The sequence below is a fragment of the Lipomyces tetrasporus genome (genome assembly GCF_029532465.1).
Source record: "Lipomyces tetrasporus strain NRRL Y-64009 chromosome Unknown POJ06scaffold_3, whole genome shotgun sequence".
Taxonomy (NCBI): Eukaryota; Fungi; Ascomycota; class Lipomycetes; order Lipomycetales; family Lipomycetaceae; genus Lipomyces; species Lipomyces tetrasporus.
This window is the reverse complement of record NW_026611598.1, coordinates 1,111,840-1,132,645: the sequence shown is the minus strand read 5'-3', so window position 1 is coordinate 1,132,645 and position 20,806 is coordinate 1,111,840. Positions and strand designations below refer to the sequence as shown.

The 20,806-nt window shown below is 47.3% G+C and overlaps 11 protein-coding genes across 11 annotated transcripts; 5 read left to right on the top strand and 6 right to left on the bottom strand.

Annotated features, from left to right (window-relative positions):
- Positions 1-519: 519 nt before the first annotated feature.
- Positions 520-1,574, top strand: POJ06DRAFT_220317 (RPAP1-like protein; the record flags this gene model as incomplete). Its single annotated transcript, XM_056185607.1, has 2 exons — positions 520-706; positions 794-1,574. 2 exons carry the CDS (start codon positions 520-522, stop codon positions 1,468-1,470), a joined length of 864 nt encoding a protein of 287 aa, XP_056045511.1. The 3' UTR covers positions 1,471-1,574.
- Positions 1,575-2,312, bottom strand: POJ06DRAFT_248664 (uncharacterized protein). The gene is made up of 2 exons (XM_056187059.1): positions 1,944-2,312; positions 1,575-1,874 (listed from the first exon to the last, which is right to left on the bottom strand). The coding sequence occupies exons 1-2, from the start codon at positions 2,133-2,135 to the stop codon at positions 1,743-1,745; spliced, it is 324 nt and encodes a 107-aa protein (XP_056045510.1). The 5' UTR covers positions 2,136-2,312; the 3' UTR covers positions 1,575-1,742.
- Positions 2,313-2,325: 13 nt separating this feature from the next.
- Positions 2,326-3,975, top strand: POJ06DRAFT_76240 (uncharacterized protein). The gene has a single exon (XM_056191521.1). It carries the CDS (start codon positions 2,514-2,516, stop codon positions 3,804-3,806), a length of 1,293 nt encoding a protein of 430 aa, XP_056045509.1. The 5' UTR covers positions 2,326-2,513; the 3' UTR covers positions 3,807-3,975.
- A 278-nt stretch (positions 3,976-4,253) lies between these two features.
- POJ06DRAFT_76217 (uncharacterized protein) lies at positions 4,254-5,698 on the bottom strand. The gene is made up of 4 exons (XM_056191519.1): positions 5,402-5,698; positions 5,199-5,347; positions 4,592-5,128; positions 4,254-4,534 (listed from the first exon to the last, which is right to left on the bottom strand). Exons 1-4 carry the CDS (start codon positions 5,460-5,462, stop codon positions 4,274-4,276), a joined length of 1,008 nt encoding a protein of 335 aa, XP_056045508.1. The 5' UTR covers positions 5,463-5,698; the 3' UTR covers positions 4,254-4,273.
- Positions 5,699-5,738: 40 nt separating this feature from the next.
- POJ06DRAFT_248661 (uncharacterized protein) lies at positions 5,739-6,946 on the bottom strand. Its single transcript, XM_056187058.1, has 3 exons — positions 6,467-6,946; positions 6,298-6,417; positions 5,739-6,240 (listed from the first exon to the last, which is right to left on the bottom strand). Exons 1-3 carry the CDS (start codon positions 6,669-6,671, stop codon positions 5,981-5,983), a joined length of 585 nt encoding a protein of 194 aa, XP_056045507.1. The 5' UTR covers positions 6,672-6,946; the 3' UTR covers positions 5,739-5,980.
- Positions 6,947-7,211: 265 nt separating this feature from the next.
- On the top strand, positions 7,212-12,156 carry POJ06DRAFT_248660 (uncharacterized protein). Its single transcript, XM_056187057.1, has 6 exons — positions 7,212-8,512; positions 8,565-8,679; positions 8,736-8,816; positions 8,864-8,918; positions 8,972-9,762; positions 9,815-12,156. The coding sequence occupies exons 1-6, from the start codon at positions 7,625-7,627 to the stop codon at positions 12,013-12,015; spliced, it is 4,131 nt and encodes a 1,376-aa protein (XP_056045506.1). The 5' UTR covers positions 7,212-7,624; the 3' UTR covers positions 12,016-12,156.
- Positions 12,157-13,996, bottom strand: POJ06DRAFT_248657 (Golgi phosphoprotein 3-domain-containing protein). Its single transcript, XM_056187056.1, has 3 exons — positions 13,642-13,996; positions 12,629-13,383; positions 12,157-12,568 (listed from the first exon to the last, which is right to left on the bottom strand). The coding sequence occupies exons 1-3, from the start codon at positions 13,915-13,917 to the stop codon at positions 12,532-12,534; spliced, it is 1,068 nt and encodes a 355-aa protein (XP_056045505.1). The 5' UTR covers positions 13,918-13,996; the 3' UTR covers positions 12,157-12,531.
- A 948-nt stretch (positions 13,997-14,944) lies between these two features.
- POJ06DRAFT_280661 (uncharacterized protein) lies at positions 14,945-16,615 on the bottom strand (the record flags this gene model as incomplete). The annotated part of the gene is made up of 4 exons (XM_056189895.1): positions 14,945-15,961; positions 16,012-16,067; positions 16,286-16,357; positions 16,417-16,615. 4 exons carry the CDS (start codon positions 16,613-16,615, stop codon positions 14,945-14,947), a joined length of 1,344 nt encoding a protein of 447 aa, XP_056045504.1.
- A 526-nt stretch (positions 16,616-17,141) lies between these two features.
- On the top strand, positions 17,142-17,671 carry POJ06DRAFT_266665 (uncharacterized protein; the record flags this gene model as incomplete). The annotated part of the gene is made up of 3 exons (XM_056189174.1): positions 17,142-17,312; positions 17,379-17,592; positions 17,652-17,671. The coding sequence occupies 3 exons, from the start codon at positions 17,142-17,144 to the stop codon at positions 17,669-17,671; spliced, it is 405 nt and encodes a 134-aa protein (XP_056045503.1).
- Positions 17,672-18,075: 404 nt separating this feature from the next.
- On the top strand, positions 18,076-19,687 carry POJ06DRAFT_76094 (uncharacterized protein). Its single transcript, XM_056191518.1, has 5 exons — positions 18,076-18,521; positions 18,570-18,587; positions 18,636-18,738; positions 18,796-19,447; positions 19,496-19,687. The coding sequence occupies exons 1-5, from the start codon at positions 18,160-18,162 to the stop codon at positions 19,531-19,533; spliced, it is 1,173 nt and encodes a 390-aa protein (XP_056045502.1). The 5' UTR covers positions 18,076-18,159; the 3' UTR covers positions 19,534-19,687.
- On the bottom strand, positions 19,609-20,683 carry POJ06DRAFT_248642 (DUF2407 C-terminal domain-containing protein). The gene is made up of 2 exons (XM_056187055.1): positions 20,265-20,683; positions 19,609-20,208 (listed from the first exon to the last, which is right to left on the bottom strand). Exons 1-2 carry the CDS (start codon positions 20,604-20,606, stop codon positions 19,822-19,824), a joined length of 729 nt encoding a protein of 242 aa, XP_056045501.1. The 5' UTR covers positions 20,607-20,683; the 3' UTR covers positions 19,609-19,821.
- Positions 20,684-20,806: the final 123 nt, after the last annotated feature.

The following is a 20,806-nucleotide window of genomic DNA, read 5'->3' as shown; positions in this document are numbered from 1 at the left end:
CTGATTCTCGTCCTCGGCATTTCCGGAAGACAGCTGTCTTATTTTGTGTCAATCTGAATTTAGGTTATGGTTGCTGAACAACAACGAGCATGAACTTTCCACGTCTTCATGTTTCCGCCTAAAGGTATCACCGGACTGTGCACTAAAGTCACGTGAGAGTTGCGGCTGGCTGGCCATTTTCTGCTGGCCGCGCGAGTCGATACAATCATGTTAAGCTACTGTCAATTTGAAACGTTAGAGTGGACTGGTGCTGCAAGAACTATTATTCAGTTTTCCTGTATGTTCTCATAAATAGATCTGCGAATTACAATGGATATCGTCCGCGATGTGTTCGAACGGTCAGTCTTGAAGGGTTCGGATGTCCCAAATGAGTCTCATCCCGAAGTACCTCAACCTCCACAGTCGAGAAAGCAGAAATCGTTATGGCAGTCTCGGATGAATGCGAATGCTAATAAAGGAGGTACAACTCCACAGTCGGGAATAGGTCCTCGGAGCGGCGGATCTACCACTCGTGCTGGCATGACTACTGCAGCCACCACGGCAGAAGCAGCAAAGATTAGCGAAGAAAACGAGGAAAGGATAGCAACCATGACACCAGAAGAAATCGAAGCAGAGAAAGCTGCATTGGAAGCTTCATTACCACCTGGGCTGATATCTCGTATTTTAAAGCGGGATCCGTCCGCCGCTGATGCCATCCTGTTGAACAGTGCTGCTGGAGCCGACAACAATGTGATCATTGCGCCAAGTACGTTCGATATTAAAGAGACCGGTAATGATCCACATGCTACAGAAGGCGGACAAACTCCCGATCAGGAAGATATTGCGCCAACAAATAGCGATGGCAACCCAGCTATTGCTCCGATTCATCCTGAATCTCGCGAATATTCCACCCATTTCCCGTCGCCAATTTCTACCGAGTTAGACCCAGACGCTCCAAACTTTCTTGAACTGCTGCATAAGAAATACTTTCCGGATCTTCCTGTTGAACCATCACGGCTCGCATGGATGAAACCAGTAACAGATGAAGAAGATAACTCGTCGCCGTACAATCCTCAACAGGAGTCTGTCTCTCCTGCAGATATCCGATTTGATTTCCATGGTGATATTATTCCTCCGTCAAAATCTGCTTCACTCTCTACGACACTCGGACTGCATCATCACTCAGACTCTCCCGGGTATGCTGGTTACACGATACCTGAACTATCACATCTCTGCAGAAGTGCTGTCCCTGCGCAGCGCGCTATTGCCGTACAAGTTATCGGTCGCATTTTGTACAAGCTTGGAATCAATCACTATGGCGAGTATGTAGGTGATGCTCTGTGGGATATTGTCGAGCACACTCGCGTAGTTGAATCCTTGTACGAAGCGGCAGATGAGAAGAAGACGCGCCATGTCGGGTTACAGACTTGTGCTGTTGAAGCTCTTTGGTTATGGAAAAAAGGAGGAGGTAGAAGGCATAAGACAGATTAAGAAGCCAGGGTTTAGTCTAGCCATGTTGTACATAGTTTACTGTACTTGGTTAAATTCGCCATGCGCGTTGTGATCCATGGAAGACATCCACGACCTATGACCTATGCTGTTCAATTGTCTTTATTGCCACAGTCGCAAAGTCACACTTTTAAAATGCCAGTCTATATACAAAGCTGAAACAATAACAACTCGCTCCCAATATTCCTTAGCATCTATCCCATCGTAGTATACTATGCAACTATTTACTCAGTTGCGATTCTCCATGTTTCACATCAATTCGACACGAAAATTTTGACCTTTTGCCAAAAAGTTGGTTCTACTGGCCCATTTTCAATTTCTTTCGTTAACAACTCGTAGTAATCTGGCTTGCCTGCTGGTTTCATAAGCTTGTCCGATATCGGGTACTAGATTGCAACGTCAGTCACCTGAACTACACGAAATGCAACCTATCCAATTCCCTACACTAGACCTACCATTTTCTTGTATTTATTGTCCAATAATTCTTCCATTGACTTCACCTGAAGCTCCAGCCTCAGAATACCGCCAGTTTCACCAGATTGCCGCGCAACCAGATCGTCCTTTAGCAACGCCTTGAAGTCCAGTTGGCGCCTGAGCGCGTCTTTCGGCCAAGCCTCAATTAATGATGCGTACCGCTTCAAACTCATTCCGACGAATGCCAGTAGACTTCTTCCATTCACTTTCGGCCAGGCGGAGTATGTATCTAAAAATTCGGAGTTGCGGTTAGGCCCAATGATGGCAAACTAAATTTTGTAATTTTGTGGCGGGAACACGGACCTTACAATCCCGCCGCAATGGTACGTCGATGTGCTCAATTAAACCTGACGCTTTCTGGAACGCGCGAAACTACAATTTCAGCATGAACAGCTTAACGCTCATCGCGACGCTCTGCGATCATTCGACACGCCGCAGAGGGGCCACTTCAACTCCTCGTGATTAACATTTATATTTGCTTTCAACCAATCCGCTCAATTAGCACCGTCGTACATAGTAGCTGGTTTTGCTAAATTATCATTCCGGCCGCAATGTCCAGCAGCGGTGGGTCGTCAAGCAACACGCTTTTCGCACTATTAAATCCGACAAACGACACACCTGCTACATCGTCGCAACCTTCCCCGGCACCAGCGTCGTTCACTGCCTCTCCACATAGCCAGTCGATATCGCCCCCATTCTCTCAGCAGCATGGATATTATGCTCCTCAACCGCAGCCACCACCTCAAAGGGCGTCGGCATCCCCGTCGATAGCGTCCCTGTTGTCCCAAGAAGACACGCCGTCATCACGATCCAACACTGCTCACACACCCACCCACAAATCAAATGGCGACCAGCCCAGCGGCCAAGTTGCTGTGGCCTCTTTATTATCACCTTTACCAGCATCAGCTACTCCCGCTCAGGCTCCTCTAAAGTCGCCCGAGCCAATAGCCACGGCAACTACCCCCAAGTCATCTTCGGCGTCTACCAGTAATACTACCGCAGCTGCTGCTGCGCCGCCTACTCCCGCTACGAAGAAGCTAAAGACAAGTTCGGCCTCTTCGTCGTCAAGCGCGCTTTTACAACTAGGCATGGGTTCGCCAGGAGGAACACAGAAGCGCAATCAAGACGACGCTCCTACCATATGCCTTCATGTCCCACTGAACGGCAAATCGAATGTCGTCGTCAATTTTTCGAAACTGGCTGAAGACAAGTATGGTTGGGAATCTCTGCATCCAAGGATAGCGTCAACTGCAGCCGAACTCTTTGATGAAGACGGTGTGGATGCAGACGAGTCGGATGAGTCTGGCGGTGACGATGATGAGAAACCTGGTGGTGACGACGACGAGAAGCCAGAAGGCGCCGGTGACGAACCTGGTAACGCGGGATCGACTACCAAGAAACCTGTCAAACGAAGGAGGACTGACGGAAAATACGGACGCTATGATATCAACGATCCATTTATCGACGACTCGGAGTTGCTATTTGAGGAACAGGCTGCAAGTACTAAAGACGGATTTTTCGTCTTTTCAGGACCGTTAATTGCAGATCATGATCAAGTCAGAATTGAACGTGCTGATGGCACTATCAAACGGCCAGGGCGTGGCAGAGGTGGAAGGGGCGGCGGAATTGGTCGGGGTGGAAAGCGAGCCGCGGCTGCAGCTGCTGCAGCTGCCGGAGATGCTTCACATACGTCGCCTGTCGCTATTGCTCCAGCTCCAGGCGGTCAGGTCCTCGCTCCTGCTGCGGCCGTAGTTCCACGGAAGAAGAAAGGCACTGCCAGTGCAGCAGCTGCCGGGGCCTCACAGTCGCCTGGGCCACCGGCGCCGGCAGCGCCAACGACTTAGTTATCAAGCAAGTATCTGTTTTAAGTTGACTGTTGGCAATAATGGCGCAGTTTGCGGATGTTAGAAAGCATTGTTATTAGGATTAGTGTATATGTATAATAGTTGTGAGGTGAGAGGCTTATGGATTGATGCACATCAAGGATTTGAATCGGAGTTTACGAGAGCTTCGATTTGGTTTCTCTGCAAGTATGCTCTATCCTTGGGTGTAACATTCCGCAATTCTGGTCTGTAATGAAATTTCTGTTACGCAATCGTACTGGAATATGAGTTACACTTGGCTTGCTCGGCAGTCTTCCACTCAGGTTGTGATTCATTCATTCAGAGTATCGTGCAAAGAATGCCGCATTTGTCTCAGATTGCTTTGCCTTCACAATCCATATTCCTACGGCCCTCTAAGCCCGTATTTGTCATTGTCACTTTGCCTTTGAGATCCTTTTTTTACTATGTCAACAAAAAGGAGACGACTGTCATTCGGCACTTTTCTGCTCATCGTCGCCTTCAAACACAATGTCTCTTGATAGGGCCGCATCTATTATCCTCGTCATGCGATCATGTACTTGCCGCTCATCGGTCGACTGTGACAGCTCGATAATCCGCTCGTAATGCTTATCTGTAAATTTTGTTGTCGTGTCTTCGTCTATAGTAGACCAGTTTGGCGACTGCCCGGCAGGATTGTCAAAGTCATCAAGCGATTCGGTAAATGGGGAGATTGCAATTCGATCGTTTGCCTATTACAGCGACATCAGTAACGCGACCCGGGTCAATTGTATCCGGTAACAACGCACCTCATTGAATTCAACCTTTGCAAATATCAAGTCATCGCTTTTTTCAATAATGCGGCCTCCAGTTTCACCCAATAGAATATCGCTATCACTAGATTCATGCACTCGGACCTGGTGTGCCCGTCGGACCACAATCGTCGACGTATTTACTCGTGATATATGTATCGGACCAGATATCTCCCCGACAATTACCAGTATGGACTTAGAGCAATCCGTGACTTGCACATTACTTATCACCGACGTCGCCAATGGCACAAAGATTATACTTTTATGGATTTGAGATATGACTAGGCTTGATGCCGCTGGTAGAGTCTGAACTGTCACAAACTTACTGTCAAGCCTCCGCACCTGATGAACTGCGAAACCCGGAAATTCTGACACTTGCAGGCCCGACTTTGTCGGCTTTGACACGCGGCTGTCGGCCTCGTTGCCGTGACCATTCAAAGCGACCTTTCGACTCCGAGTCGAAAATGCGAATTTTGATTTTGGCGCAACTCTTTCCTTCAGCGCATGAACCTCCTTTGTTAATTGATCAACATGCTATTGGAAGATCGCACAGATCATTAGCATACAGAAATCGTAGGCATAGCATCGGAAGCATAACACTTACACTAGCATAGGCTCGCTGATCGTATGGGACCAGGTATACCTTGGCATTATGTACCTCTTCTATTACTGCTGCTAGTTTCTGATCAATTGCCTCTATTAAATCCGTAGGAGGCGAAGGAATGGGATCTGTTGCAAGAAGGGCATCCAGTTCTACCTTGCGACAATTAGCGAATCTAGACGCGACACGGAATAACCCGACATTACCTTGCTTCGCTGTGCGAAAGCTGATATAAAAACTCTGCTGAGTCTGATGCAGCTTAGACATATTTTTGCTATAGAGATATCAGTACGAGGGTGCGATCTGCGACAACGCTGTAGATCTCGCATAAATTGTGAGCCGCGTTCGGAGTTACAATGCGTGCCAATTGACGCGAGCCTGAACTTTGGTGTGTGCAACATGCAGGTTACGTTGGGCAAGCTAATAATAATAATCCTCCACGAATTTGTTGCACACTCAAGCAAGCAAACTTGCTAAAGATTCAACCGCGTGCGTCTAGCTAGCAAACGCTGCCCGGCGCAAAGCCATCGTTTGCTCTGAACGATGACACTTAGCAAACGTACGATTCGAGGCTGCATATAACAGTCAAATGCTATTGACTACTGTTGCCAAAAAGCTTCTATACTTTGTATTTAAAAGGTTGAAAATATTTGACAACTTGTCTCAACCTCAGAACACGATATTCATTCCGTATGACCCCAAATATACACTGTAACAATGACTTGACATCTAGACCATGACCGATAAACTACTCCATACTGTTTTCCTCGTGCAACATCCTCCAATTACGCCTCCTCAGAAGATGGTACCGCTGGCTTCCCGTTTGAATAGAAAACACCCCTGCCCTCTCCAACCTTGCTTATTGTCTCAGATAGTGGCACACGGTCTCTCACCATCCAGAAGTCCGACTGTGGGCCGTCGCTCTTAGAATGATCAACTTCGACTTCCTTGGAAAAGCTACCGAACATCCCGCCTGCCCACCGAGAGAGACCCAATATTGAGCCGAATAGAAGAGATGTGAATACAGTGTTGGTCACGGTACCGGCTACCACGGTGTCAGCAATCCTGCATTTTTGCACCCCAAACAAACGAATCAACATACCTCTGACACCAATAAGAGCACCTGCAGCCAAGCCGCCGCAAAAATTGTTCCAACCATCCTCTCGCTCTCGCACATTTGACGCTGCGACTTCGACAAACTGATAGGCACAACCGACTGAGCCTACTTCAAGTTAGACAAGTAATCGCCCGTCGGCAACCGAACAACATACCTAGGAAAAAAGACTCTTTCCCAACACGAATCAGTGATGGTATTAATGGTGCCCGGAAATGACGAAAACGTTCCATGGCAGTCGCATACGTAAGTCCAATCCCGAAAGATGGAATAACAGCCTTGGATGTTATCACCAACGCATCTCTGGGTTCATACGACGGATAATCGTGAATAGGATAAACCACTTTTGGCACTATAGACATGATGACTGATTACTGTAATTCGGGTTGTGGTGGATATGCGAACTGCCGTTCAGTTTCGCGTCGACTCCGAGCTGCTAGTGACGACGCCAATACCTGATTTTGGAAAGCAAACAAATTAATAAAATTAAATTGATCACCAAGACGTGTCGCAAATATATCCTCTCCCCAAGTCGTAGTAGACAAATCGCAGAACTCTTCCTCGTGAGAGTGCGAGCGGTAATAGTTACGTTGAAAATTCGAGTTTCACGAGTAGTAAGTAGTATGCTCGACGTATGTGAGCAAATCTATATTATACGCCCAATCAGACGTGCTCGATTTTGTTTGGTCCACTGACACTGTAGTGCCATCGCAGTTGCGCGCATTTGTGGTTTTATTCGCTTGTTGATTGTTGTCAATAAGCCACAATTATTTTACCACTTCTACCTCCATAGCTCTCATATTTGTGCGCACTTGTGCCAAAAAAGCAAGAGATTCGTTCGTGGCTGCCCAGGGCCCTGCCACAAGCTCCGTACGCAGGAAACATGTCGTGCAGCAGACAGAGTCTAGTGAAATTGTTGTCGAAGAGCTGACGTCATCCAGACACATGCCTAGCCCCGGAGCTAGGCTACTAGGGATAGTTTTTTCCAATATTTTACTCTGCAGATTTCCGGGCATAAATCTGCATTTTAGAATAGATTCCTCGGAATTGTCCAGTATCGGTTGAGATCAGTCGGGGTTGGCGGGGTTGCTCGTCAAAAAATCTTACACGTGGTTCAACAGTCGGTTGTTCAGTTGCTGACTACTCTATAATTTATGATTTTATGACAGCATATCCTAATTGTATAATCTGAACGCTCAGGTTCGGGTCTGGCGTGTTTCGGTCGTGCAATTGTATGAATACCGATCAAGCGCCAATTGCATCAATCAACATATAATTGATAGAGACCGAGCAGTACGTCTAGTGCATCGGCGGCATGGCGACACTTGCACAATATCCTGGGAAATCAGCACCGCTGGTAATACAGCAGATGATGCATTATCTACCCGGATCGGCTTCTATTGCACTTCCAGTACCACAGTTTCCGAGTTCTGGCTCTGGATCATCTGCACTCGTCATTCCATATCGGTCTGCCAATGAGTTCCGTAATCGTGTGTCCGACAGCCATAAGAAAATGAAGACAGTGCATATTCCGTTATCTTCTCATGTGCATCATTTCATTTCAGGTAGTTTGAGCTCGAAATCGGAGCGATTAGATACTCAAAATGCCGAAGACCCGTCTGGCAGTACGGCTATGGAGGGGTCATCTGAGGCTGACGAATGCGACGAGATTAGACTGATATGTTCTCTATGCATGTATCACTGGATCATTAAAGCGGACAAGAAACACGCGGGTGATTGTGGTTCTACTCCGGCCAGCATTCATCATCTGATTCCGACAGGACATTCTTCCCAGAAAATTCCAAAACATGGAATGAAATCTGATGAAAACGAGGAAATAGTTATTTCGGAAGATTTCACACTGACGTGTGCCATATGCTCGACGAATGTGTACATAACTGTCCATAGTCCTCGATTGAGTGAGGAGATTATGTCGACATTCAAGCAAGACGTTATAAAGAGGCGCATTGAATGCTTTGAGAAAGCTAGAAATGAAGCTATGGCTGCCGAAGGTCAACCTGAGTTTGCCCCATTGGCCATGCCGACGTCGCAGCAGTCTTATCACACGTTGTTTCGTATACTAAGCGATCCTCTGAATCGCGAGTCTGGGCTAGAACCTCGCACAATTCGCCTTGACAATCTCTCAGTTAACACTAAGATCGATCCAAGTATCTTGAAGCATTTCTTCTTTAAGAGTGATATGGTTAGTTGCAATGACTACCGCATTTTGACCAGCCTGGCTGATGTGCCCACAGGAGGCTGGTGTTTGGCGACCGCCAATGGTTAACGAAGACACCCCTGAGTCCAAGAAAATTAAGAGAGTGTTAGAGGATGCAACGATGGAAATTGCAATTATTGCACGACAAGAGAGTATGTATAGGTAAAAGTAGTTACGGATCACCATTCCACCAGCTAACAAAGTACAGGCAATAATACAGCAAATCCATATCAAATATCAACAGATAACGAGCTTCGGACAATTAGAAGTATTTTGCAATGCAATGGCTGTATATATACCTGTGCTCCTGCGCATTCTCATCTAACGATTTCCCAGACCCTACTACCGTGCTTAAGCTCGGATATGTGGATCCCACCACACCTGTGTCATTGTAAGTGGTGCTATTCCATATTGTTAGAATTATCCTAATCGCGTGCTTGTTAGATGTTGTGCTAGTTTGGGCGCCGTACCGGATTTCAGCGATAGTCTTCTTCTCCAAACCTTTGACAGACAGAATGCATGCGATCCTGCAAATTCAGCTTATTACCTCGAGTGCTTGCGTGAAATTTCGACGGCTAGAGAGTCAGAAGAGCTTCAGGTCCGTGTTGTTGAACTGCAATCACTTGGTGCTTTGACGCGTGATGACTTGCGAAATGCATTTGCAGAGTTTGGCATAGACGACCCTGATTCGTTTAACGACGATTCTATCATTATTGGGATTTTTAAAGCTCGACTGCAGGACGCACCGGCGAACGCCTCGAAGTTGAAATCTGCGCTTCAAATTATAGCTGATGCTAAGGGCAGTGCCGCGATTAGTGCGTTTTTACAGGCCGAAAGCTTGAATGAGGAGCAGAGTTATTCGACACTTGGAGTGACTAAAGACATCCATGACGATATGATAATATCTTCATACGAGATTAACAAAGACTTTCCATCTAAGACGGAAGTCATGAACAGTGCTTTAGTCGTGCTTGCAAAGACACGAAGGAGTTCTCGATTGTTGAGCTACGTCGAAGCAAAAGGCTTAACCGGACCAGTACCAGACATTAATGCAGCTTATTCGACATTAGGCGTCCAGAGTAGCATGGAAGACAGTCACATTGTTACGGTATTTGAGATTCGAGTAAGCGACAATCCAGATGAGATATTAGCGATGCGGAATGCTTTGAGGTCTATCACGCAAGCTCGGAAAAGTCCAATGTTGGAGCACTTTTTGCACACCGGGGTTGTTGATTGTAAGTTCAACGTGCAGGATTTATATCCCAGGCGACAGCACTGACCATTTAGTGACTATCGAGCCCGACGCGTCGGAAACAGAACCTGTAGGTCTACGCAACATTGGCAACACATGCTACTTGAATTCGCTATTGCAGTTCTACTTCACTGTCAAGCCCCTTCGTGAGATGATACTATCGTTCGACGATTCCCAGAAAGAAGACGTAGCCGAGGCCATCAGACGCGGAAAACGTATCGGAGGTCGTAAGGTTACGGAGTGGGAGATCAACCGAGCGCAAAAATTTGTTAGCGAGTTGGGTTATCTTTTCAACGATCTGATCATGTCTACCAAAGGCGCAGTTGCCCCAAGACACCAATTAGCATATCTTACTCTTGTTAGTTCAAAAGAAGCGTTACAAGACATCGAGCGTCGGGAGATTACTGATGTGGCGATGGCTGATGCAGATGCACAGGAACTCACGACAACTGTGCATCCTCCATCTATTACGCTAGAAGCAACTGAAGTCGCGGATAGCCAAAACTCGGTCCCTGATGTTGTTGATATATCGTCAGATGAGGACGGCGACAGGGTATTGGGTAAAGAGGATGAAGACGTGGTCATGAAAGACAAAGAGAATATCTCGCCTTCCAAGAGCCAAGATGACAGGGTACATCCCTCTTCGCCTACCGAACGGCGAGTACTTGGAGAAATTGCAACCGTCAACGCTGATAATATAGCGGCATCTGCAAGTTCTGCCGAACTAGGGGACATGACCGTTACACGGGAAGTGGTGTCTTTGCACTCTCAGTCAGGGTCTGACACAGAAACAAAGGCAGATGAGGTCGGTGAGGAACCCAAGAAACCATTACCGCTGTTACCCCCACCGGAGTCTATGACATCCGCTAAATCTCCACCCACCGTACCGCCACGTGAGGATTACATGAATCTTGGGATGCAACAAGACGTGACCGAGTGTATCGATAATGTTCTTTTTCAAATTGAGGCGGCTTTGAAGCCATATAGTACCGACGCGGATGGCGAGCAAATTGATCTTGTAAAGGATTTGTTTTATGGTAAGACAAAGCAGACCCTTGAAATTGGAGCAGCTGCTAAGGCGTCCGCAAACGGTGAGTTATCGTATACATATGTGAATAGTGACGCCGTTTCTGTGCGGACCAAGGAGGAGCGATTTTCACATATCATCGTTGACGTTGCCGCTGGTCCTCGAGATATTTACGATGCACTTGGTGCTTGCTTTGACGTTGAGACGGTTAGACTTGATGGCCACTCAGCCCGCCGGTATGTCACTCTCACTCAACTACCCCCTATTCTGCAGATTCAAGTCCAGCGGGTCCAGTATGATCGTGAGCAAGGCCGTGTATTCAAGTCTAATGCTCCTTTGACGTTCGACGAAACGATTTACCTTGACCGGTTCATGGATTCCTTGCCGTCCGACCAATTAAGTGGTGCTGATCTGAAAAAGCGACGGGAAGAAGTATGGGGGTGGAAGGAAGAACTGAGGCGGTTGGAAAAACGTAAAGAGGATCTGACTGCCGTATGGGACAAGCAGAACGACTTGACGGCTCCGCAGACTCTGAAGGCTACGTGCGAGTGGCTTCTGCAAGTACGTGACGCCACGACCGGTATCACAGCAGCCGTGGACATGGACACACCTATCCCTTCTTCGGACGAGTTGTTGCTGGAACGTCAGGACGGACTTGGAGAGAGTGCTGAAGACATGCAAGCGAACGCCACCCTGACTGATATCATATCAGATCTACAATCTGAAATGAAAGCCATGGAGGATAACATTCCTGAATTTGACAATCAAATCCGTGATTTGAATGCCAAGCTAAGCTCCCAGTATGCCGATCTGAAAAGTCTGGGATACCGCGTGCACTCAGTATTTATCCACCGTGGACAGGCCACATTTGGTCATTATTGGATCTATATCTACGATTTTGTCGCCAAGAAGTTCCGGAAGTACAACGATGAACGTGTGACCGATGTATCGGAAGATGAAGTGTTTCCATTTGCAAAGGACAAGGCCGCACAGATGTCCGTGGCGAACTTTGATAACTCAGCTGCGACACCTTATTTCCTCGTTTTTGTCCGAGAAGACCTTACCGATAAACTGCTCGAAGCTGTCAAGCGAGTGTTACCAGTGGAGCCTTTAGAGAAATCGCCAGGGACGGTGCCGGCCGAGAAGAGTGAGGAGACCAAAGTAGACGGCGAAGCAAGGTCACGGCCTCCAACGCCTCCGATTTTGTAGATGCATGTATAGATCGTATGAGGTGACTCATGCAATTTTCATGTTGTGTTATGTATTATTTGTAAACCGGTATATGTGCATGTTGGGCAGATTTTGAAATGATAAATGTATCATGAAAATTCATTGCATCTGAGATGATGAAAGTTGGTCAACGCTCTCGGTGGCATTTTCGACCTGACCATGCATACTTAATGCGAAACGTTTGTTTCATTTACAAGATAGACCATCCAACTATATATAGCTCAACCCCCTAGATACTACTCAAATTCCCTCCTGCCAATCTGTAACATATGTGCCAACATCAAAAATATTCTTCACAAATACTTGTCACATGCAGAAATGCGTTTGCACCATTCCATTCTTGTCGGGACGATGTTCAGGACTTACGCGAAAAGCAACGATACAAAGCACAGACACAAATACGCTATTAAACAAGGCAGAAATACCAGAGACAAAATTGAAATGAATGGACGCGAAGATACTGTGCTGTGTGGATCCAACACAAGTGACCTTGGCCTATAAAATCGAATCTAACCTGGTAAAAACGCTTAAACTATACATAGTTAGTATATAGCAGATAGTATATATAGCGTTGCGGATACGCGGCACTTACGCGGCAGCAACTACTTCAATTTGTAGTTCCTTATCCTTGTTCGCATTCAGCTCGTCAGAAATTTCTTGTGCTAAATTGATTCCAATACTACCCGATCCTCCGGGCTTACTTGCAAAGGGCCATTGCGAATAATCACCAAGTAGTTCATCGACACGCCCAAATGCTCTATCGCGAGCATCATGGCTTAGATTTGATAGTGAATTCTCCAGAACATTTGCAGCGTAGGCAGCGCAAACCATGGCAACGGTCCGAAGATATGGAAACGGAACATCCTCGGGAACGAGGGAAGAAGCATTCAATACGACTGTCTTTGAAGTAAGAATGTTGATAGCACGACGCCGAATCTCGTCCTTAGCGCCAGTATCGGACACAGGATGGGTGGCCATGTCGAATAACAGGAAATTACGCTTCTCAGTCCGGAGAATTCCCTTGTCGACAAGACCTTTAGCTAGACGTTCCCGGACTTGTTTCAATTGATATCCGATCTTCATCAAGTTCCAAGTTTCACCAGACATGAGGTCGATCCACGCCGCCACACTCATCTTTTCGCTGCCTTTCATCAATTTTAGCGCTTCATCGAGGAGAACTTCACCAGTAAGTCGTTCATCGATAACTTCGATTAGTCTGTCACATAAAGGCAGGCGTCGGCGAGCGGGGTCTCTCTGCATACTAATCCGTCCCCGGAATGCGAGCTCTAATACAATACATCCTCGAAGAGCATATGAAATATTGTCGTTCCAAAAAGACAGATAGCCCTACACAATCAGTTAACAAGGCACCTGGAGAAGACAAATACATCCATCTCCAATAACAAGAGCCATAATTTGGGACAAATTGCAGCACCAGTTAGGCGTGAGTCAGATTCGGCATGGCAAACCTGCCATTCTTTGATGGATCACGGATACACCCACGACCCGAGCGCCAGGCGCAGGCCACAATCAATGCCAGTACAACTTCGAACACAAATAGGCGGCAAGGGGTTTATCATTAACGTAATAAAAATCATTACCCACCTGCTTATCTTTCAGTCCCATCAATAGTACCTCCTCCATTAAAGTCAGTCGGGGCTGTTTGGAGCGCTCGTCACCGTCTTGAAGATCTCGAGGATCGAACGCAATTCTATGACCATTTTCACTGGCAAAGCTTTCGGAGTGATAATTTGATGGATCAGGAGAAGCAGGGCCGGGCGATACTGACGATAGGCTATTGTTAGGTATCGATCCAGCAGCGATCGTGGACGAGCTATTATTGTTGCTGGTCACGCGGCGGCGTTGTAGTCCAGACGACATCTGCACGAGCTGGCGGCAATTGCTGCGAGTGTGGCCGAAGGTCAGGGCAAGGCTTGGTGGGGGTTAGCAGGGGGACCGGGGGGGGGGGGGGGCAATTGGGGACGTTGTTGACGCTGCACGGTCGTAAATTGCAGCAACTTTAGATGATCAAGGCAGCGCGTCGTGGTGTATCGTCTGTGTTGCAGAGGGTTAGGTCTTTGAAGGTATTCAGGTTACGCCGACTCGATACGCGTTAGCGAGCGACTTTTACAAGCGGACACATTTTAGAACAACATGGGCACGTATATTTACAATTTCACGTCAATTATCTTCCGACTTGACTGGCCGTGAACATGTATCATTGGCTCATTGCATTTTCTCTTGCCCGAGGGAATCTCTTCAGGATAAGTTTGATCAGACCTTGGAGTGATAATACTTAATCGCAAATAATTGCTTGCTGAAAAGGTTGTCCGAGTAACTTACTACTTATACCATACAGAAAATAATAATGTAAAGGGAAGACGTTTCTATTGTGTGTCAAAGTGTGAAGCATCAGAGATCGATTGAAACCTACCCACCCTTGGTGCAAACAGCAACCACTTTCAAGCCCGGACGTGGTTTCAAAGCCGGTTGCGATTCGGGTTGCGTGGGTTGTGTCTTATAATGGGCGCTTCTTAGGCGTGCCCCTGCATCTTAAGCCAATCATGTAATAATTGTTAGATTGGAAATTATTATTATTATGCGGGCACTGACGTCAACGACTACACGAGGCGCACTACTGCAATCAAATCCATCCATGCGACCACATGCCGCATTTGTGGGTACTCAATTAGTACGGGCGGATAATCTCTCGAAGGCGTACACTTTTCGTTCACATTATCAATCACACCAGCACACAAATCATTCTAATATTTCGTTTCATGTCGTTCCCAAACATATTACTCCTTATCAAATACACAACTGTCGATACGACCTACTATCGCAAGAACAGTCACATAATCTACCATTTCTTGCCGTCATCACCCTCCTGGTCTAGAACTGATGTCCATTACAACAACATTTTCCGTGGGTCCTCGATAAGCTCCTTAATCAACTTCAGGAAGGTCACCGCCTCCCGACCATCCAAGAGCCTATGATCATAAGTAAGAGCAAGGTACATCAATGGTCGGATCTCGACCTTTCCGTTAATTGCAACAGGTCGGTCCTTGATGGCATGGAGACCAAGAACAGCGGTCTGAGGAAGATTAATAATCGGAGTTCCCATCATCGACCCGAAAACACCGCCGTTAGAGATAGTAATAGTGCCGCCGGCCATGTCCTCGATGGTGAGTTTGTTGTCACGGGCCTTAGTGCCGAGGTCAGCGATGGCTTTCTCCACCTCGATCAATGACATTGTCTCAGCGTTTCGGACCACGGGCGTAACTAGACCCTTGGGGGTAGCAACAGCAACGGAAATATCAACGTAGTCTCTGTAAACGATGGTGTCACCGCCGTTCGGACCCTCAATCGCACCATTCACAGCGGGAATGTCTTTTGCAGCAAGGCAGACAGCCTTTGAGAAGGCGGACATAAAGCCAAGCTTGACGCCGGTTTTCTTTAGCACCTCATCCTTGTACAATTTTCTGAACTCGATCAAGTTGGACATGTCGACTTCATTGAACGTAGTAAGCGAAGCGGCAGTATTCTGCGACTGCTTTAGGCGCTCAGCAATACGTAGACGCATGCGGTTCATCTTGACACGACGCTCCTCACGGGAGCCGAATGGGCTAGGGGCAGCTGGTGACGCAGGAGCAGGCTCGGCAGCTTTGGGTGGTGCAGGAGGGGGCGGTGGTGCAGCGGCCTTAGGTGGCTCTGAAGCAGCTGGCTTCGGGGCCTCTGGAGCGGGAGCAGCCGGTGCAGCCTCTTGCTTAGGAGCCTCCTTCGAGGCCTCGGACGACGAGCCACTGCCTCCCGATGCCTCAGTATCGATCTTGAACAGGTCCTGGCCAACAGTGACAGTAGACTCTTCTTCGGCCAAAATTTCGGTGATAACACCAGCTGCAGGAGCATTGACGGCGACGTCAATCTGTCAAAATAATAAGCAGTTGCGCGGAAATCACTAAAATGTATAATTACCTTGTCCGTCTCGATAGAAGCCACTTCCTCATCCTGCTCGACATAGTCTCCAACCTCTAACAAGCAACATTAGTACCGCACATACAAAAGAAAGCTAAATGCATATTAGAGGACAATGACGGGTTGCGAAATTCTAGACAGAACTTTCTACGCAGCCAGATATGATCCGATGATCTGTGGTGCCTGCACCACCAGATATGCAGCGATTATCTATTCCTCGGAAAAGGTGCTTAAATAGGAAATTTTTTTGCTGCTTTACATAAAATTCACGTACTCTTGACCCACTGTTTCAGTGTGCCTTCAGTGATAGACTCAGCCATGGCTGGAACAGGAACAGTTGTAACAGCTGCATGAAGAGCTACGTTAATATTCAGAAACGTCTCATGGTGAAACTGAAATACTTACCGTATGTTCGAAGGGCAAATTGACTTGCCACCGATGGGAGGACGGACGACCAAGGGACGAGGGCGGGTCTGGCGGAGGCGGCGATGGTTCGCCGAGCGAGAGGCTTAGCCGCCGCGCGAGGGAATGTCGATGCGGATCTACGGCCGAGAGCAGTAGATACGGAATTCCGGATTAGCCGGGAGGAAATTGACCTGATCATGGCTGTTGAAGCAAGCGATGCAGTCGCGGCGGGAATTTTGAAGGTGAGTATGCCTGAGAAGGGAAGTTGAGGTGAGCCAGCAATTGGTTGGATATAACAGGAAATGCCAAAAACAGCCGGCACGCGCTCGGCGTAAGCCAGCAAACAAGTTTCCGATCATGACCCGAACCCTGTCGTGGGCACAATCATCCGCACACATCTGCAACACCAAAGCACATTTATGCCCTTTCCGCACCTCACGCAGTCCTACCGACGCCTCACACGCTGATTGGCTCCTCCACACTGTGGCGCCTCTGTGGCGGTGCAACATTGCCCATTTGTTCAACCTATTTTGGTGCAACAACGGCTTCTTATGGGAGATCATTTCTGCGGGAATTAGGGTTATTCTGGTACTTCAGGCGCCCAGAATACCAACATTGGGCGAGCGACTCCCTCTCGGCCTGCCAGGCCACGAAAAGCGAGACGGCCATATCAGCTTTCCCCATCACCGGAGTACAGCGCATCGGCGGGAAGAATAATATACAATATGTCTTCAGTAGCTCCGTACAGTCCTCAACACGTCGCGTCGATTTACAGGCGACTCCTGCGCCTTTCACTCAACTGGGCGGTGCGTCGTGACATCTGGAGGAAGCAGGCTCTTGAAATTCGAGCCAATTTCGACGCGAACAAGAATGTAACAGATCCCAGAGAGATTAGGGTCAGTGAATTTGAACTGTTTGCGGCCGATAATGGTATTTTGCAGCGTATGACTTATATGTAATAGGCATTGATAATCGAGGGTGAACGTCAGCTCGCAATAAATAGACACCCCGATCCATATATTCCTCCTTCACGACCCGGTGGTATGCTACAGTTACTTCAACTATGCAGTTCCTGTGCCACAATTTTGGAGTGGTTCCTTGAGTTGGATTGTGGTATTGACATTGATGATACAGGTTCCAAATTCGAGCGTAACGTTCCACCGCGCCTTGACAAGCGTAAGTTATTCGTCCGATCCACATTATTCTGGATAGAAAAGTACTGATACGATACGTAGCTATTGATGGTGATTATTAGCATAATCATTGTATGCATATTGAAATTACGTTAGATTATTTGAAACGCAGATAGGTTGATATCAGGACTCCAGGAGGCATTGCAAAGTCTTTGAAACGAGCTAGAATGGAAGGGAGAGTGTGTGTAATATATCGGAACTACGTTGAATGTGTTGGGGATACACCTAGATATTCCGCTATCGGTCGCATTGTCATTGTAGATTAGGCAGAATTCTCGAGACAGTTACATCCATGCTTTCTGATGCAGACAGATAATTACCTAGAACGGTCCTCCGTAAAGATCATCTAGAAAAAAAATGTATCATCTGAGGCGAAGATGTGCCTAAAAGTGAGAGTAGCAGCTACCAATTGTGCATCCTAGAACACCTACATCGCCTGGAATAAACTTGACTGCGGAGCAGGCGCGCTTGACAACTAATTATTAGTGTACCAGCAAGACACACCAGAAGTCTGCCTAAATTTTCGTTCTACTCATATCCTCTCGCAGGTATGAAATCAGGTAAACATACATTGCAAAATACGCATCGATCAGAACAAGGCAGTGCGAATCACTCTCATTACGAGTCTTCCAAAGAGCATTATCATGGGCATCATAAGTATGGCAATATTCAACACCGAGACCATTACCAGCACCATCAGTATCATGACAAGCAACACGACGGTGCAGCAGTGACTAAGTTGATACCAGGTCCTTCTATTACCGACACCAAAGGGAGCCCCGAGTTGGGCGGTGGAATGATGGGAGAAAAGGCGGCACTGAGCACTGATTCAGAGGACCAAACTCTTGCTCCAAGTGTATTACCAAGTAACGCTGTGCAATTCTTGTTTTTACTTGGCGAAATACTTAGATTGTAAGTATTAGATGGACCATGGCCAACAAGTTACTGACCCCGATTTAGGCCGCTCAATACAGTTTGGTATACTTCCATGCGCACTTTGCCATCATCTACATGCTAACTTTTTAGCATCGCGTTAGTGTTTGCCCACAAGTACCACGCATTTACAATTTCGGCTGGCCAATTGGCTGAACGGGCCGAACAGCAGTATCCCGAATTAATTGACGAATATGTAAGATACTTGCAAGTGTTGATTGCCTGCTCTCTCCTACATTGACAAATGCTGCAGAGTTTAAGTATAACATGTCTCTCTTTGGCGACCAAGTCCACAGAATCACCTCGTCGTCTTCGCGAATTGTTGGTACCAGCGTATCACCTACTCCACGGTTCGTCTGCGCCGCGACTTACATTCCCGTCTCATGCGTACGACGCTCTTCGGGCCGGCATAGTACACTTTGAGCTAGTTCTTCTCCGAATATTAGACTATGATACAGGCATAAGGACAGCGCTATCGTCCAACTTTTCATTACTAGAACGGACCCTGGACCGTGGGATTTCGGCGCACGTCTACGGCGTCAATGACCTCGCAGACATCATACGCGGATCGATGCAGGAAGGGTCTACGACCACAATCTCTGCAGCTAAGCAGGACCAGGAATATGCGAACGAATTTGGCATAGTTTGCCTACATTCCACAGCTATTGGCCGAACTGCAACGGATTGGATATTAGTTTGTTACCAAAGAGAGGAGATTGCATTGAGTTTCAAGCCGGCTGCGATTGCGGCTGCCTCAACATATATGGCGATATTGAGAAGAGGCTATGCATTCGGATGTTCGATGGAGGCATGGGTTTGTCGTGTGACATGTAACGGTCTGGATAAGCTTGAGGACGAAACAGTCGAGGATGAGAACTCCGAAGACTTGAAACAGCAAATTATTGGTATGTTGTGCACACCATTTTTGATTGAATCTGCTTTAACTATTGAAGATCTTATATCGAAACTGCGGACGCTGCCATTCAATTGAAGACCATAAATTTCAAGTGGAGTAAACAGGCGTGTATGATACGTAGATAAGAGAACCTTTTATGTATAGTAGAATACTTCTGTAATTATAAATTATAACTGACGTATAAATAACATATATGCAAGGCTACCCAAACTCCGTAAACAACCCACGATTTAAGCGTAAAAGCGCACGCATTTCTCCGCGCCAACCCCCCTTCTTCCCGATCCGATATTTACCTGCAGAATCCGTATCGTAACAAAGGAATAGTTATTCGCTCTGTTCATGGTCACTACCAGCAGCCAGCAGCTAGTAGTATACCCTCAAAATGGCAAATGACACGTTTATTATTATGCCAGCTATTATAGCCATCTGCTGTCGCTTTGAAAATATGCTTCCTTCTCTCAGAAAGAACAGGGCGAGCAATCCCAAAAAGAAACCAACGACAGTACCCACCAGAAGATCCTCATACACTCCAACAGGACTGCCGTCTGGTAGAGTGTCAGGTGCCGATGCACCTTCATCTATCCACCTCTCTTCTAATTGCCTAGCAGCATCAGAATCCGTTCCCGCTGCTACGCCATGCAGATGGCTAAATTGGGCACGTAACTGGGCAATGTCTTGATCTGAAAATCCGGCCGAACGTAATCTGTCAAACCCTAAAGGCTGAGGAAACGTCGATGGGACCTGGTGGCTCTACTTTCCCGTTAGCATCTAGCATGCACTAACCAATTCCTTTATTGTATGCATACCCCAGTATCTGATTCTCGCAAGAGCTCCTCATCAGTAAGCTGATCGCCAACGGAGCAGTGCAGCCATATCGTAAGTGACTCCCCTTCTTCTCCAGCAGGTACGCTCGCCGTCGCTGCAGTGTGCTGGTCCACAATCGATCGTACCATGGGTGACAGATCTGTGGCGTCAGGTAGGACTCGACCGGCATGAATAAGTCGAAGTCGCCGGCGCGCGGTATCGGCTGGCCGAGCCTTGCGGATCTGACATTTGAGTGCTGATACAGGAAAGGATGTGCCGGGCGCGGGTAATGGTATCCGCAAATCTGGAATTGAGGTTTTGGAAAAGCGTATAGCGAGGGACATCGCGTGAATTTCTTTTGCGCGAAGGACGGCCGGTCGTCTAGGTGTAATTATTATGTGGCGATGTTGATGGCTAATGTTGATCCCGTGGATTAGCTGTGGGAGTTACAATTGTTGCTTAGCCAGACATTAATCACGTGAGCAAATACCTGCGCCACATAAAGTGGCTGGTGCGGCGCCCAGCCGGCCTTGCGCGGTGGCGC